Source organism: Anser cygnoides, chromosome 11, assembly GCF_040182565.1.
Source record: "Anser cygnoides isolate HZ-2024a breed goose chromosome 11, Taihu_goose_T2T_genome, whole genome shotgun sequence".
Lineage (NCBI taxonomy): Eukaryota > Metazoa > Chordata > Aves > Anseriformes > Anatidae > Anser > Anser cygnoides.
The window spans coordinates 12,540,346-12,557,042 of record NC_089883.1 but is presented as its reverse complement, the minus strand read 5'-3'; the positions used below and the strand labels follow the sequence as shown (position 1 = coordinate 12,557,042).

The 16,697-nt window shown below is 48.7% G+C and overlaps 1 protein-coding gene across 6 annotated transcripts in view; it reads left to right on the top strand.

Moving 5' to 3' along the window:
- Positions 1-16,697, top strand: part of HCN4 (hyperpolarization activated cyclic nucleotide gated potassium channel 4) — a 151,232-nt gene that overhangs the window by 100,240 nt on the left and 34,295 nt on the right. For 5 of the 6 annotated variants that reach the window (XR_010834150.1, XM_048081409.2, XM_067003710.1 and 2 more), the window contains 2 exons: positions 4,841-5,002; positions 12,731-12,949. Coding sequence is in view for 5 of the 6 variants with exons in the window: in XM_048081409.2 (XP_047937366.2) it covers positions 4,841-5,002; positions 12,731-12,949 (381 nt within the window). In the remaining variant the exon portion in view is untranslated. The remainder of the gene's footprint in view (positions 1-4,840; positions 5,003-12,730; positions 12,950-16,697) is intronic. The other variant, XM_067003709.1, reaches the window with a different exon arrangement.

Below are 16,697 nucleotides of genomic sequence, written 5' to 3'. Positions count from 1 at the left end.
TTAAGCCATAAATTAAGAGTAGATTCTTTGCTTTCTATTAAGCTGGAGCAGTGTCACAGCCACTTGATTATCCACAGGGGATTTATCACAGTTGTGTGTTATCCACGGTGTGGCTACAGACGCCAGAACTGGCTTAGGACCAGCAGGCTTTCTCAGTTTGGATGCAGAGTTACAGAAATCCTGCTATATTGCTAGTAGAGGTAGTGAAGGGCAACAGGCAGTTTCACTGCTTTCCTGCGGTGCAGAATCTGTTCATAAACCCAGTGGATGCAAGGCAGTTCTGCGCAGAGCCAGCATTCAGCTGAGTGACTGTGCATGCTGTTAGCTCTGTCTGGCAGGGTGTCTAGCTCCGGCTCAGCCACACTGGCTCCAAACAGAATCATCGCTACGCCTCTGTATCGCAGTTCCCAGACCCTCAGGACAAGCTGCCTCTTCCAAGCACAGCACCTCCAGCCCATGCAGAGCCACCAGGAGCGTGCAGTTTTGGTCCTGAGACAGACGGACATGGTAATGCAGCATCACTCTCAAGGATCTGAGAAATTTTGTTGACCTAGTGGTTTGGATAGCCACAGCAAGCTATGTGCCAACATGCAACAATTAAATATACAGCTCTGACTTGAATCAAAGTGCTTGTTTCACTGCCAGAGCCAGGCCCCCAATTCTCCAAGGTGTCTTTGATTTCTTCCAGCTCAAAGGTTCAGGACAGAGGAAGCCTGTTGCAGCAGAGAGCCAAGTGAGGGGTGCTGCACAGAGTTAGCTGGGACTTCCAGGATCTTGGATTCATGCCATTAGGATCCTGATAGATAGTTTGCTCAGTATAGGCTGGATTTCCAAGATGGAGCCTTTATGCCTAGAGATGACTTTGTTAAGGAAAGTTTTGGTCCTTCCACTTTCCCCCAGCTGTCCTTTTAGAGAGTGCCACAAGGTGCCTTTGGCTAGAGGCACAGAGTGGACTTTTTAGCAGGGATTCTGAAGCCACAGTTTGTTCTGGACAGTCAAATAACAGCACTATTGGCTCGATCAGAAAATGCCCTTGGAAACAGGTACCTTCAAGCTAGAGTCCATGCTTCCTCCTTCTCCTCCTCCTCCTCCCCACTCCCTTCCTCTAAATGACAGGCAGCTGAAAGCAGGCAGGCAAGAGCAGTTCCAGGGACAGAAGGAGGTGTAATGCTCTGGGACCCAGCCGGGGTTGTGTTACATCAGGACAAGAAAGCCCCGAGTGTTAATAATGAAAACCAGAGAAGTACCAATTACCACGCATGTTCCTCTGCTCCTGGAGCAGCTATTCTGGAATGTTTCTTCGCCATCTCTCGCTGGCGAGCTGGAGGCTGCTTCTGGGCTCTGCAGCACTGGCTAGGCCCTCTCCAGCACACTCCTGGAGTTAGCATTCCCTGCAATACCACGGTGCTTCTACAGTAGGAGCTTCTTCCATGTGAGAGGTGTTCATTCCACCCCTGCGCTGTTATTCCTGTGTGCCGCAGGGTGAGTGTTTCGTATTTTTCTCTTGCACGTGAATGCAAATGTATTCCAAGGAGTGGGCTGGTAGCTCCTCAGACTGACATTTGAAATTGGATATGTCTCACCTGCAGTTCAGACATTTACAGCTGGAGTTCTGACCTAGGCTTCCATTACAGGCAGCAGAGGGAAGCAGGAACTCCTGAGATGCGATGCATCCCCTTCTCAAGTACACGAGTGCTGCAAACCAGATGTCTCGCCCTCGGTAGGCGTGCTTCCGTCTAGTGACTAATGGTCTCTAGATCTTGAGGCCCACTGTAGGTGAGCTGAATCCACCCTTTAGAACATGAGAGGAGGCAGCAGGACCTAGTGGCAGAAGCAAACACATTCATTTATGACTGGTTTTTGGAGGTGCACCACGGGATAAAGGCTTGCTGCCCAACCCTGACCAGAATAGATGCCATTCATCATATAAGAAGCCCCATATCCATTTACCTTTCCCCTAAACCGTCCATTCCCTCAGGCTCTTCACTCTCTACTTTCAATATATTAAAGGAAGAAAGGCACTTCCTAAACCAGTCTGGGTTTCTCCCTCTCCCTGGCTGGAGTTCCCTGGGTTACAGGAGGGCTGAAGCTCTTTGAAAAACACACATAGGTGGGAGAGGAAAAGTCATTAACACAGTAAAACCCTGGCAGTACAAAAGATCCACCCAGTGATCCTTCTGCAAACTGCTGCTCTGGCTTCATTAAAACCATAGCCCATGGCTGTCACTCAGATAGGCTGGTTTTGCTTAGGGTTATCTAAATGAGAATGATCATTTCTGCAATGGAAAAAAAAAGGTGAAACCAGTAGGAATTATTCTTTATGAATTATGTGCTTGGCTTTCATACTGATCGATTGAGTCAGCATTGAGAGTCGGATTTCCTAGAACAGCCTTTCATGCTGGATTTTGGATATTTTCTTCTTTTCAGCTCAGAAATATCATTAGAATGGCCTTTCTCATGCTAAGTGACACTGTGGACTCCAGCTGCACCTTGGATGCAGCGGAAATAATGGGGTTTAGAAGCAGTTATCCACATCATTCATCATTCTGGTTCCCGGCATTCTTCCGTGGCTCCCTCCTGGTCTGGTTTGAGCACGTTGGCATCTCCTAATGCATGTGACCTCATGGCAACCTGATTAGGTAGGGAAGTGTTAATATCTGGTGTGGAAACAAGCATTGAAATTGAACAGCTAGCTCTGACAACAGAGTGATGAGCCAATTTAGGGAGCTAAACTGACAAACACGATTCCTTTCTTTCGTAACATTAGTTTTCTGCCTTTTTAGCTGCTCAGACTGACTCACTGTGGGAGCAATCCATGATGTTGGCAAGGATGGCAGGTTCATATTGCTGCTAGTGGCTGCAAAGAGCAGGACCAGCCCTGTGAGGGCAGCAAGCAGTTAGATGGACCTTGCCATACAGTCACACAGCATGCCTACGGCCCTGTCCCCTGCTTTAGATGCTTCCCTGACAGACAGACAGCTCCTCAGTAATCATTTGCCCCAGCTTTCTGCACTGGGGCTCCGTGGAGCTGTTCAGTGCTCAGGAAATGCTTCTCCCTGCAGTTTTTGTCACTGCACTCTCCGTTTTTGTTCATAACTCAGCAAACTGAAAATGGCTTTGCCATCCTATATAAGCCCGTGTCAGTGTCTCCCTGTCTTTTGGCCAACTTGTAAGAAAGTCACATTTATGGCTTATTTTACATCTGAAGAACTGAGAGTAAATCTTGTTACATCCCTAAGGAAATTGCAGGTCTGGATAAATGCTCTCTGCATGGCTCACTTGGAGGTCAGCTTTGCAGCAGCACCAGGAGGCACGCTGTTTCCATTTTCTTCCATTAAATCCAAGTAGGACATTGTGTCACCAGGTTGCAGGCTGAGACACAAAACAGCCAGGCTGCACGTGCCTCCAAACCACGGGGAGGTCTCCTGAGAAGGCCCAGCCGTGGCAGCTGACAGCGGTGAGTCTGCTGCACTCACACCCAGTCCTCCAAATATTTCACTCCTCCCGCAGCAGCAGCAGCACTGTGTGTGGGGAGCGGTGATTAACATTTCTCCATGCAGAACTCTAGGGCAGGACACGCTAGGGCATGGCTGTCGGGCCTCCATCCCTCCCAGATTGCTCCAGCGACACGGCAGCACGTGGGAAAGGATGTCAGATGCATTCGGGGTCTCTGCGGGGTGATGCTGGAGCAAGAGCATCTCCCTTGTAGTAGGTGGCCATGCTGCCTCCTCTGCATCCCAGCAATCCTGCTTCCTTGGAGGGACTGCTGGTACTACAGCAGCATGTAGGGTCTGCTCCCTGCTCCCTGCTCCCCCTCTTCATGGGATGTGTTAATGGGAAAAGAGACTGGAAGGTGGTTCCGTGCTGAGTCACGCAGGGTGACCGTGCTCTCCAGGGCCGACCTCTGCTGCTCACCATGGCGCGTTGCCGGGCAAGGAAAACCAAACCTGGGCAGGTATGTAGCTTAGGCCTGCTGGGCATAAAAGAGCCAAGCACCCTCAATGTCTCTACAACACAGCCCCCCCCCCCCCCCAAATAGTGTCCATCAAGTAATTCTTGACTATGTATGTGGCTTTGATGATGGAGCACCTGGTTGTCTCCGTGTGTCCTGCTTATGACTAGTGCTGTGGACGAGAGGGACATAGGCTCCCTTGGCATTAGAGAACTGGCTGCAGAGAAGGGGTTGCAGCTCCCTTCTGCCAGGTTTCTGGGTGTCCTTGCTAAGAGCTGCTGTGTAGCTCTGACATGTTTTTCTTTTCCTTGCACTTCATTTAAGTGCAATTTCATATCCATCTCATAAGACTGGAAGTGATGCAGCAGCTGGTACAAGAATTAGTTGAACCAGGTGCTCTGGTAAAAGTCTGCTGAGTTTGAGGCTGTTCTTTCTTGCATTTGATACATACAGAGACTACATCCAACATCCGATACAAAGATAGCTTCCCCCATGGGTCAGTGCAACACATATATCCAACAAGAGCAGAAATCAAAGAAGGTCACTGCGGTTAAAAAGATGTGATGATGGAGTTTATTTCTGAGGTGTGGCTGATGTTCTGGAAATATTTGCAACCGACTTATTTTATAAGAGGAGTTATGGAGCTTTCAATGTAAATTGAAGGTAAAATCAAAGGGCAAGAGGGGTGAGTGATTACAATTTTGTATTTTGGTTTTTAATCTTTTTTTTCAGCTGGCTCTGCTCGCACACAGTGACTGACCCGAGCTGAGCTGATGCAGCCTTTCCTGTCACATCAGCAAGGCTCTTGACCCCAATACTGCGTCTAATTATGCTGGGTTGGTTGTTTGGGGAGCTGCCATCTAATCTGCTCCCTCTTGTCCCCTGCAGATCTTCCACATGACCTATGATCTGGCTAGCGCAGTGGTGCGCATTGTGAACCTGATCGGGATGATGCTGCTGCTGTGTCACTGGGATGGCTGCCTCCAGTTCCTTGTGCCCATGCTGCAGGACTTCCCTGACGACTGCTGGGTATCCCTCAACCGCATGGTGGTAAGTGCTTGTCCTTCATGCTCCCCAGGCCCCTGGTCGCCTCCCAGCACTAACATGGCGTCCCCAGCTTCCCATTTCCCCCATGTCCTTTCAGGGGCTTCCTCCACGGTCCAGTAAGCGCTGGCAGAGCCATGATAGTCTCGGAGCAGAGCCCCAGCACAGCCTGCTGTGGGCTGCCTGCAGCGCAAGGCAGGAGCCAGGCTCCCGCTCCTGGCAGGAGACAGCAAAGAGCAAAAATTAGAGCGTCTTTCTGCTGGGGTCTGAGATCCCTCTTTCTGCTGAGCCAAAGAGAAGAGGCGGGGGAGCCCTAGAGCCATAGCTGGGTCTGAGCTGTAACATCCTAATTCCCATTACTGGTCCCAAGGAAACTGTTGAGCCTCCTGCTCCGTATCCACTTGAAGGGTGGGTGTGATCACACTGCCTGCTGCTCCTTGGGGAGCTGCACGATATCCCATTAAAGCAGGCTGAAGCAGACTCTGCCAAGCCACAGTTCGGCCTCCCGTCGTAGGAGCACCGACCAGACTTCCCAGTAACGTCCCAAGCTGTGCTGCTCACTGCGCTGTTTGCTGTGAGGGAGATCTGAACCATATGGTACATGTGCAGGGATTTCGTGGTACCTTTCAACTGTCTCACTGAGAATTCAGGATCTTTTATTCAAAGGGACAATGTCCAGTTGATTAAGCAGCAACAACTGACAAAGCTTAAAAAATTGCCTCTTATTGCAGCTCTTAACCTCCAGATTCCCCCAGCCAGTTCCTTCTTTTAAAAAAAAAATAATGTCAGGCACTCATGCAGAACAGAACAAATGTAAAATGTTTAAAACTGCCAACTTCCATGCCTCCCACATGCGGAGCTGTGGGCACATGCTGCCCATGCTTGAGATGAGTGAGCAGCCGTGAAAAAGTCGTCTGTTTGGGGGTTTATTTGTTTATTTCTTCCCTCTGCAATAATCATTCATTTCCTGCTGTTGAAAGGTGCCAGACTGGCAGTTCTGGAGACTCCAGCCCTTTATTTATCTACAGCAGAGGAACAACCCATGCAGCAGCTGCCCTGTCTTCCCCAGTGCTGCCTTTTTATTATTTATATGGCAGGAGCAATGACAGATCAAGGCCCTATTGTGCTTGTGCTCTTCAGGTTCAAAAGGACAGACAGCTCCTTGTCCTGGAGAGCTCAGAGGTGCAGCCGAATCATCCCCATCAGATGAAGTGACTCGGCCATGGTGTCCTTGCAGGACAGTTTGAGAGCAGCAGATCTGAACCGTGTTTCCTTATTCCTGACATATGTTTACCAGGTCCTGCTTCCTGCTCTTTCCCACTTAAGTGGTTCAGTCTTCTTGCAGAGGGAGTGCTCGTTAGCCAAATGATCGTTGAGGATATGTTTATGTGCATTGAAAGCTTGGGTAAGAACCACAGATCAAAGGGTGAGCCACCTCATGTTCTTACTGCTTAGTCTGGGCACTTTTATTAGCTGCAGGGCTGAGGAGGAGGGGGAAGGATGTGTCCTGCAGGCAGGAGGGCTCAGCAGAGTCTTCAGGAGGGGTAGGATAGAAACATTTTATTCAGAGCATGGCTTTACCAGGCAAGGACTCATGCTGCAGTGCTTGTCTTCCCCTCCTTGAGAGCCCATGAAGCTGGGAATTAAATTTGCCTTGTGTGATTTTTTTTTCAGCTTCTCATCTGCAGCTAAATCACTTTCATATTTTCCATTTCATAAAAGGGAAAAAAAATGGTGATCTCAGTGACTGTCTTAGAAATGGAATCTCAGGAAACTGGGATGGAGAACTGGAGAGATGGTTATCTGCCCCACCTATAATTTAGGTGGCTTCCATTCCAAAATTTGTACAGGAAAATGCCAGCCCTGAAATAGCTCATTTTTAGAACATTCGACAAAAAGAATTTTTGGAATCAGATAGTTTCTTCTCACACTAAGGTTCTGTCCTCTGATCTCCTGAGACTTCCAGAAGTGTCACTGGGAGCCTGCTGCCTAGTGATGGATGTGGATGACAAGATTAGTGCACCGATTTCCTTGTAGTCTGGTGTGAAGTGACGGGAGAGGCCACTGAGTCAGGAAACAGCCAGAAACCAGTGGCCTGGGCTGTTCGCAGGCCTTGGTGCTGAGGTGTTGATGGTGCTGTGTAGAACAGCTCTCTGAGAGCTGTGGTGGGCAGGGCTGGGAGGCCCCGATGGCATCTATCTGTGACAGAGTCCCCAGGTTGGATGTTGGGACACCCAGTACGGACCTGGTCACAGCTGTGAGGGGATAAATACACTGGGTGCACAACTGCCGTGACTGCCCACAGGAGCTAAAAAGCTGGGATGGAACCACTGCGGGGAAAAAAGGAATCTTCTAAGGCTGCTGCATCCAAGGGGAGCTGTTTGTAAGGTGCCAAATGCTTCAGAGGCTTGCTCCTTGAGTGTGCTGGTGCTGTTCATCCCCACTCCAGAGTTTCCCACCTAGCCACTTGGCAGTCCATTAAGCCAGCTCTGACTCCAATGCAGCGAGAAAAGAAGATTCATCACCTTCCATCTGCTTCCTAAAGTTTGATCCTCGTCCAGGGGATCTGTGAAGCAGCTGGTGTTGCCAAAATCATATCAGGGGCTCGATAAATCCCTGGGTCCAGTTCATTTTGTTGTTTTCTATGTTTCCATCTTTCGTCTTTAGCAATTGTAGCACTGACTCTCTGTGAGCCTTCTTTCTGAACAGGCTCTGAAATGGCAGGGAAGGATGTCTTCGGTATTAATTGCTCAGCCCCAGTCTCAGGGGCCTTGGTGTTAGCTTCCCTACAGGGCACTTTATTAAAAAGGGAAGCACTGGTGAGTCAGCTCCAGGGAGGCATATGTGCGGGCAGCAGCATCTCCCCACGACCCTCGCCTGGCAGATCCTCATCAGAGAAATCTGAGCTCTGCTGAGACCTGAAAGCTGCTGGAAACACGTGGCTCGCTCCCCTGGGTGCTGTGCTCAACTGATAAACCCTGCAGGGAAGGCAAACATACCCCTGTCAAATGTAGCGACCTTGCACAGGAAATACTGCTCATCTTCCCTTCTGCCAAAAGAAGGAGAGTAGCTCCCCTTTGAGCCTACCACCCCCACCCCTGACACATTGTTGTGTTGCTGATAGAAAGGAAGAAGAGATGCCGGTGCAGCACGTAGGGTGGAAGACAGAGCAATCCTGTGTGGGTCTCCTGGCTGATTCCTAATTCCCCCCAAGCCTCTGGTGAGCAGCTCCCTCATACCCTCACTCAGCAGCCCTGCAAAGCTGCGTAGTAGATTATTGTGTTTTATAAATCTGTCAAGGAGCAAGGGTAGGGCTGCTCTGTGATGGTGTCAGCAAGGTGACCCCTGCACAGGCAGTGCCCTCACCTGCTGGACCTGAACAGGGTGCACAGAGCAGAATTGGTGATGGAAGGGTCTGGTCCGTTGATCATCCCAGAGAAGGCAAGGTGATAATCATGTCCAAGGTCCATCCAGGGAGTACCATTAGGAGCGGCAAGACAGGGGACCAGAGGCAGGGCTGGAGACGAGGCTAAAGCACATGTCCAAGGCCCAGCCAGGGGACAGGGCTAGCAGAGGTACAGCCCTGGCAGCTCTGACAAGGACTGGGTGCCCAGGCTGAGCTCCAGGAACCAGGTGTGCATGGGTGGGGGTCCTACACAAAGCTGATGGGCAGTGAAGACTTTGTGTGCACCCGGAGTCCTGAGAGAATCTTCTCTTCTCTAAGGCGAAGGCCACACAAAGCTCGCTCTGGAAACAAGCCCAGAACATGCAGGTGCTGTCCTGTGAGGTATGACCCTTCATTTCCATCTCTGATCCCACTATTCCTGTCCCTTATACTGGATTTCTGAAGGTCTGTTTCCCTGCCCAGCAGTTATGGTGTTGTCCAGGGGAGGGCAGTGATGCTCAGAGGCCTTGTTTTGCAGCAGGACCCAAGTGGTGGGCAGTGGCAAACCCGGAGTAACAGCTTGTGGCCAGCAGATATCACAGCTGGGACAAAAAGGGGGTTCACAAAGAGTGCTCACACCCTGGCTGGCTGGGCTGGTGGTCTCAGACGTGAACCACATGTAACCTACAGCTCATCTGGCTAGGATGACAGATGGAGGGGGAAAATACACCCTTTCACTACAGACAGACTCTTAATTCTGTGAAATGTCAGTGGTATAAGCCAGGCATTGCCTTGTGCCCATGGGCTGTGTCCCTACCCCCAGAGTTTGCCAGGACTTTTGTTTCCCCACTTCTCTCTCTCTAGTTCTCTCCTATGAGGGCTGGGCCAGGCACACTCACACGTTCCTCAGATCCAGCAGCATCCTGTGAGACACCGTACTGTTTCTCTAGGTGCTCCTCTAAGGCACAGAGCCCCATGCTGCCTTTGAAGAGTTTCAGCTATGTGTTTCCAAGTATTCAGGGGTGGATCTGAGCAGAGGCATTGAAGTCCAGACACTAATCCTAGAGAAATCCTTATGGTCCTGCCAGCGTGGATGTTGAAAGCAAGCTAGTTTGAGAAACCACTTCAAAGTAACTTTAACTCCTGTTTGCAAACACTCGTAGTGCCTGGCATGTGTTTGAGATAACATCCCTCTTGACTATGCTCAAGCACAGATCTGTGGCTCCATTTTAGCTTGCTGTGAGATTTGGCAGAGGAGGAGTCATTTTCTTTCTGCAGTTTTAAGGCTGCATTTACCTCCCCTAATGGATCTGTAGTGCAGCCCTCCCACTGTAGGGACTGGTCTGATGGTGTACTGCCATAGCAGAGGGGCAAGCTGTGTCAGTACAGGGCACTTTGATGCTGGTAAACTTGTGTCCACATCACATTTTGAACCAGTGCTGCTCATCTGGCATAGTTCTGGAGAAAACAAAAGGATGTAGAGCAGGCCTGAAAGGTAAAGATATACTGAGACCTATAAGCAAAGAGTCATTGTGTAGACTGTGCCACGATGATCCAGCGCCCTTTACAGGTGCTCAGAGAACTCAGAGATTGTGTCCTGAAGGTAATTGCTTTGAAAGGTTCCCCTTCATGGAAGTGCCTCCCTTTCAGCAGTCCTTGAGCTCTTCTCCCAGCAGGCCACACTGCTAGGGAATGCTGTAAACACTCCGGGTTTTCCTCCAGCTCTCGCCCCTCAGCCTGTCATTACTCAGCCAACTCCTTGCTGCTGAGATCTGTAGAGCTCCCAGGGAGCCAGAAGTGTTTCTGCAGGCTGCTGGGGCTCACTGGTCTTGGACATCAGGGGTTTGGATGACTAATTCCTTCCAAATGCTGGTCTCCTAGACCCAAAAGTTAGTTGGGAACTGTTGTCTCCTATTTACTGAGGAGGGAACGAAATCCAGGGTGGTTCCGTGACTTGCCTGCTCCCTAACAGCAAGTTGCTGGAAGAATGGCTTTTAAAACTCAAACCTGCCTGATGCCCAGACTCTCCTCTTTGCTCATTCCTGGTCACTAAAGACGCTGGCAGCCAGTTTCCTGATGTTTCAAAATCCAGCTCAACCAATCTTTTTCTGTCTCCCCAAATTCCCTCTGGAATTTCTGCTCAGCATTTCTTTTCTCCTTGCCCTCAATTCTGTTCCGGAGATACTGCCCTGTTAAACTACTGCCACACTGAACTCAGGAGGCAGCAGCATTTCTGCAGTGCAGGTGAGAAGTGCCTGCATGGGAAAGGTATTTGCTTTGAGAACTTTCTGGCTAAGAAGAAGAACTGGCCTGAGGGGGCAAGGGGAGAAGAAATCATGCTCTGCTCCGTCAGGCCGAGTGCACATCTCTGTTCTTTCTCTGCCAGACTCAACTGGTGGTTCCATAATAGAAGGGTGGGCTGGGGCTGCCTTAACCCCTGTGCCATGGGTTGCTGGATTTTTGTCCTGAAACTGCCCTCCTCAACCAGGAGTATCAAATTGGTCAACTGATAGCCAAATCATGCTTTTTCACGTCTTGCAGTTTGTATTTAGTGCTGGGACTGACTCTTATCTCCTCGCCTTGCCATGGTCCTCTCAAGGAGCTGCATTCTGCCCTGTACAGGCAGCAGAGCGCAAATTCTTTTTGATTCCCCTTTGGGGAGTCACACACTGGGGCAAGCCAACTGCATAGCCAGGAATAGAGACCCCAATGGCCGCATTGTCTGTTCTGAGGACTCGAGGGTAGTTTTTCTAGAAAAGAGGTGAACTGTTTCTGCTCTGTTAGGGAGGGGAGCCCAGACAGGCTGGCGCCAGCAGGGAGCAGTCCCTTCTGGGACCCTGAATGTGCTGCTGCTTCTGTGTCCGCTTCGCTGTCACTTGTGTTGCTTTGCCCTTCTTATTGCAGTGTGAATCAGGCTTGTCTTGCATAACGTAACCAAATAGGGCTGAGGTAACACCATCGCCTGTCTTTGTTCATGTGCTTATCTCTTAACCAAGCGTGACCACTCTCTGGAGATTCCAGCTCTTTGCCACGGCTCCCAAACAGCAATAGTACACTTTGATTCCGTTTACTACCTGTAAGCTTACTGAAAATTTTCCATCAACATTAGTGACACCCAGAAAGCTGTTTTTTGTAAACAGGTCATCAGCCATTCACCTGATTGTGATTAGATCCCTCCAGGGAGGCGTCCAGCACTGCTGGTCAGTGGTGCTGAGGCTGCTGCATCTTTCTGAAGGAGTTCCGAAAAGTATGGCTCATCTCTGCCAAGCCCCAAAGCAGGCCTGCTGCACCACGACCTTCTAAGTTGCCGTGGTATACGTATCTGCACTGCTATATCCATGATGTTAGCACCTTCCTAGGAACAGAAAGAAGACTGATGAATGTACAGATTATGTGCTGCGATGAATGTCACCGTAGCAGCGGTATTTTTTCACATGCCTTGTAATAGCAGTGTGTGATGACAGTGCATTTACTTTACAAGGTTTTGTGGCAAGGACTTGCTAGCATATAATACCCACAGGACAGTAAATGTACCTTGTGCTGTTCCATGAACTCAAGCTAATCAGAATAGTCATGAAACTTATGTTGTATTTTTCTCCCTTTCCCATGATATAATTGCCAAGGTGCCTCTGCTGTTAGTTGCAGTGGGAGAGCACGGGGTGTCCGAAACAAGCCATTGACTTCAGCTGGCTTCTCACAGTGGTTTATTTCATCTCTCGAATGAGACCGTTTGTAGTTTGTTCAGCTCCCTGAAAAAAGCCCAGTTTGACACTGCAAAGAACTCGCTGTCTGGACATTATCATCTTAATTTTCTGCCCTTCCCATCTCTTCAGGTAATGACCAGAGTTCCCAAACATTTCATAAATTGCTGGGGAGTAAGTGATTTTCCCCACTTTAAGATCTTACTGCTGGCAACCTTGCTCAGGCTCTCTTTTACCAGTTCTCTGAAAAATCCATTTCCCGAGGGAGTAATCATCTGCATCAGTCCCTTCTCCCACATATGGGTCACTTTGAAATTATCCCAGTGCATGGTCCCATTTTATCCCAGGTTAGCAGTGTGTCAGTCTGGCTTCCTTTCTGGAAAGCCTTGCTGGAAAGAGCACACGGGACCTGTAAAACCCTGACCAAAGTCAGTTATTGTCAGATGGCTGAATTTAGGCTTTGTTTTTAAATCCAGTGTGCCCAACACTTCCAAGCCATCAAGGAATCAAACTGCTTGTTTAACATATAGGGGTGCTTTAAACATGGACTTTGGGGTCTAACATAAGGTGTCCTTTTCTGAAATGTGTTCATCTCCAAGAATGTCTTGTCCCACTGCTAAAGCTTTGTCTGTCTATCTGTCTCTTTAGAATGACTCCTGGGGGAAGCAGTATTCCTATGCGCTGTTCAAGGCAATGAGTCACATGCTCTGCATTGGGTATGGGCAGCAGGCGCCCGTTGGCATGTCAGATGTGTGGCTCACTATGCTGAGCATGATTGTCGGTGCCACCTGCTATGCCATGTTCATCGGCCATGCCACAGCCCTAATCCAGTCTCTGGACTCCTCACGGCGTCAGTACCAGGAGAAGGTAAGGACTGGGCTTTGCAACCCTTATATGACCCAGGGGTGGTTTACGTGTTGTCTGGAGGAAATCAGGGCTGTGAGTAACTCAAGTGAGAGGCCAAAGGTCCGGTGTCTTTGTCACCACAGCAGTTTACGGGTAATTTAATTCGTTTATCCAGACAGACCCATGGAGGAAACAGATGTGGGATCAAATGAATAATGGTAGGGCAACTGGGTGATTCTTTTTGTATCAGACTATCTTTTTAGATTGGCATTATCAATGTCACTGGTATCTAAAATTAAAAGTCACTTTTTCCTTTCCGAGATCTTTTTCCAAATCCCAAGTAAACATTCAGAACATGCAGCTTTGTTTAGCAAGCACTTCCTTTAAAAGTATCCGGATTAATCTCTTCAGTGCTTGTGAGTGAAACTACCTAACAAACCCCAAAGCACAGATTTAAAGCTCAGGAGCACCAAATAGGTTCCCCAGGTAGCTATCGAATTAATTGCACGGTGGATGAATTGCATAATGTAGGGCACAGAGAGAAATGTCACCATTGATCAGGTTACCGCTGCAGTAGCAGTAATGCCTGGTGGTGGGTTTAAGGTGATGCTGCAAATTTGTAAGAAGTTAAGGGGCAAACAGGGGCGCTCACTGTGATTTGGTAACTTATGGAACTGCCTCAATTCCTTCACTCTTTCCATGCCTGCAGTATACTGCTGCCTGTACAGTGGCATTTCATCTTCTAAAGCAAAGGAGCTGCTGGTGCAATGATGCTTTTCCTTCTAGGACACAGACAGGAAAAGCTGCCTTCACCTTCTGGTTGAAACAGCAGGTCTGCACAAAACAGGAGGGCTCACTGAAGAGTGACTGTGTGTAACTGAGAGCAAGGGCCTGGCTGGCTCAGAGGTGTTACAGTCAGGGTCAGGTGAAGATTAAGAAGAGGAAGAATGAGGTGCTAGTCCTTTTCTGACCTTGCCTGGAGCAGTTAGACTAGGTGAGAGGGTAGCTGGTGTTCAAGTCCATAAAGTACGGCTAGTATGCACTGGCTTAAGAAAGGTGAGGTTTAAGTTGCTGCATGGAAGGAGGTGGGAGAAAGGCTTTATTAGGTGGCCTAGAGCAGGTCTGAGACACAGGAATTACAATGCTGGGCCACAGAAAGACATTGCAGGAGGGCAGAGACTGAAAGCAAAGACCAGAGGGTGAATCATGCTTTTGGGAGAGGGAAAATCTCAAACCTCAGCTTGAGCTAAAAGAAAAAGCCCAGGAGAAAAAGCGTGGAGGTCTGGGATGCGTTTTGCCTCTGTGTTCCAGATTGGCAGGACTAAGGCTAATTGAGAGTAAGGCATGCCAGAGAGAAGGACACTGCAGCGCTAGGAATGCAAGCTGATCAAATCTGTGTATGCAGAATATTTATTCAAATGTGTTTGAAGTAGCAAAGAAGTCAAGGACTGATTTACAAATCCAGCCACCTGGTCAGCCTAGCCGCAGCCAAGTTTACACCTGCAGGACTGGGCAGCACGATTTTTTCCCCAGCCAGGTCTGAAGTCAAGGGCAGAACTTGACCCTGGACATTTGATTCCACTCAGTGCTCAGGGAAATCAGTCACCAGTAAGCCAGCAGAGACTGTAGCCAGGGTGGCAGAAGTGTGAAATGTTAAATAAAGCCTGATTAGAATGTGGAGAAGTGAATGAGAGGGTTAATAGATCCAGGAGAAAAGCTTTGTGATGAAAGCAGTGAGTAGAGGGTTTAACAAAGGGTGTATTTCATCTGTAGTGGTTATAGCAGGTTCATTTCCCAAGGTATTCTCCTAGGAACAAAGCCTCAGGGACTGAGTACATTCAATTTCCTCTTGCAAATGGGACAAATGATGGTCTAAAAACAAATATGTATTTACTTTCTGCATTCCTTAGCACTTGAATAGCCATGATTAAAATGAGGCTGCTTCGTGATTTGCAGCCCTGCAACTCAATTTAGTTCAGTCCTCTTGGGACAATGTGTCTGTTGAAGCATATTATAAGCAAAGAATCTCAACAAGTTGGCAGGGTCAACTGGGAGAAGCAGGCAGGAGTTTGGAGACTTCTGCTGAGTACCCCTTCAGGTGCAGACAGGGCTCTGCCTCTCACCTCAGCAGACTGCAGACATTTTTGCAGCTGTTCCGGGAGTAGCCAAAGAAAGAGGGTACAGTGGGGAGGGAGAGGAGTGGCAGAAATGACTATCATAACAGGACGGAAGAGTATAGCTGGTAACTTTATTGGCAGGCTTTGCGTAACCTTCAAGACAAGGTTTGGGAGGGAGTTTGTAGTGAAATTTCAGATTGGTCTGTGTCTCTGCCAAACAACTTGTTCTTCCCTTGTACAAACAGGGCTTCTGAGAAGAGGAATAAAAGACAAGATGTGCTGGCTGTTGGATTCAATAGCAGGCTTGTCACAGTAAACAGTACATGATTTAGCCCCATCTTTCACTCTTGATTGGTTTCATTGAACATTTGGAGACACTATCCCTGTTCTGTCTAAGTCTCCTCCTGTAGCATATGAACTTCATGCTGTGCCGGTTTCTGCAAGGCAGGGAAGCCATACAGGATCGACAGGTTGGTAGGAAGCATGGAGATTTTGGAGAGGGAGGTTGAACCCTCCAAGACAGTTTAGTGCTAGTGTTCCCAAGTACAAGCGGAGAGTCCCATGTGGCACAGAGCACTCACACCAGCTCAGGCACTGGAAGTGGCACAGCCATCATGTAAGTATGGCTCTGTGCCATCCTTAAAAAGCTCTGAGGCAGAACAGCTCTTTAGCTCTGGAACTGTGAAGTGGCTGTTTTATTTCCAGTCCCTGAGACAAAGCTAGAACAGACCTCTGTGTCCTGTCCTGCATTGCAGAGTGTGTTACACCCTAAATGACTTGCCTGTGGTCACACAGGGAGAGTCAGTGACAGCAGGATCAGAAGCTGACTCCTATCTCTAAACTGCAGTCTAGTGTCTAGCTTCAAAATCTCTTTGCACCCATGACTGGTATCCTTTCTCTTACATGTGTATGATGGGAGAATATTACAAGTTCATCCTCAGGGGTTTTGATAGAAAAATCTTCCAAAGTCATGGAGTTAACATTTTATAACTGAATTGATCTGACAGCTCTGACCAAAGAGGGGAAGCCTTGCACACCTGTTCTCACACGGCGCTCTCCTACTTACAGCTGCACAGTTTCATTCCTGTGCACCACATCTAATGCTACTCAGACCTCTACTGAGATGATTTCTCTCTTCTGGGTTAGTTTTCTGCCAGGTGACTGGGTTAAATTGCTGTAGAGTCCAGTGAGTGCCAGAGCTGGTACAGGGTGATGGTGAAGGAGGTCCATAGCCAAGAGCAGAGGCTCAAGGCCCATTTCAGCTGTTCTTGTATCAATTCACACCTTAGCATGTAGGTTCATCATTGACTCCGAAATCATCGCGCAACCTGCAGTAACTGTGGCTCACAAGAGTGGGAGAGTGCTTCCTGCTCGGGAGATGAGTAAACTAGTTGGATATGAAAGTTATTTTCATGCTTTTTGCAGGTTGCCCTATTAATTTCTTTCTCTAATCCTAAAGCTCAGCTGGATTAATATTTATGTCAAGTCACCACAAATGCACACACACACACACATTCTCCCCAGTAGGAGCTGTAACCTTGAGGCTTTTGGGAGCAGTGATTATGCTGCTTACTGCAGCCATGCTCCTCGGAACAAAGCAGAGAGAGACTCTGGGCTTTACTCTTCCATCGCAGCAGGATGCAGGCAGTGAT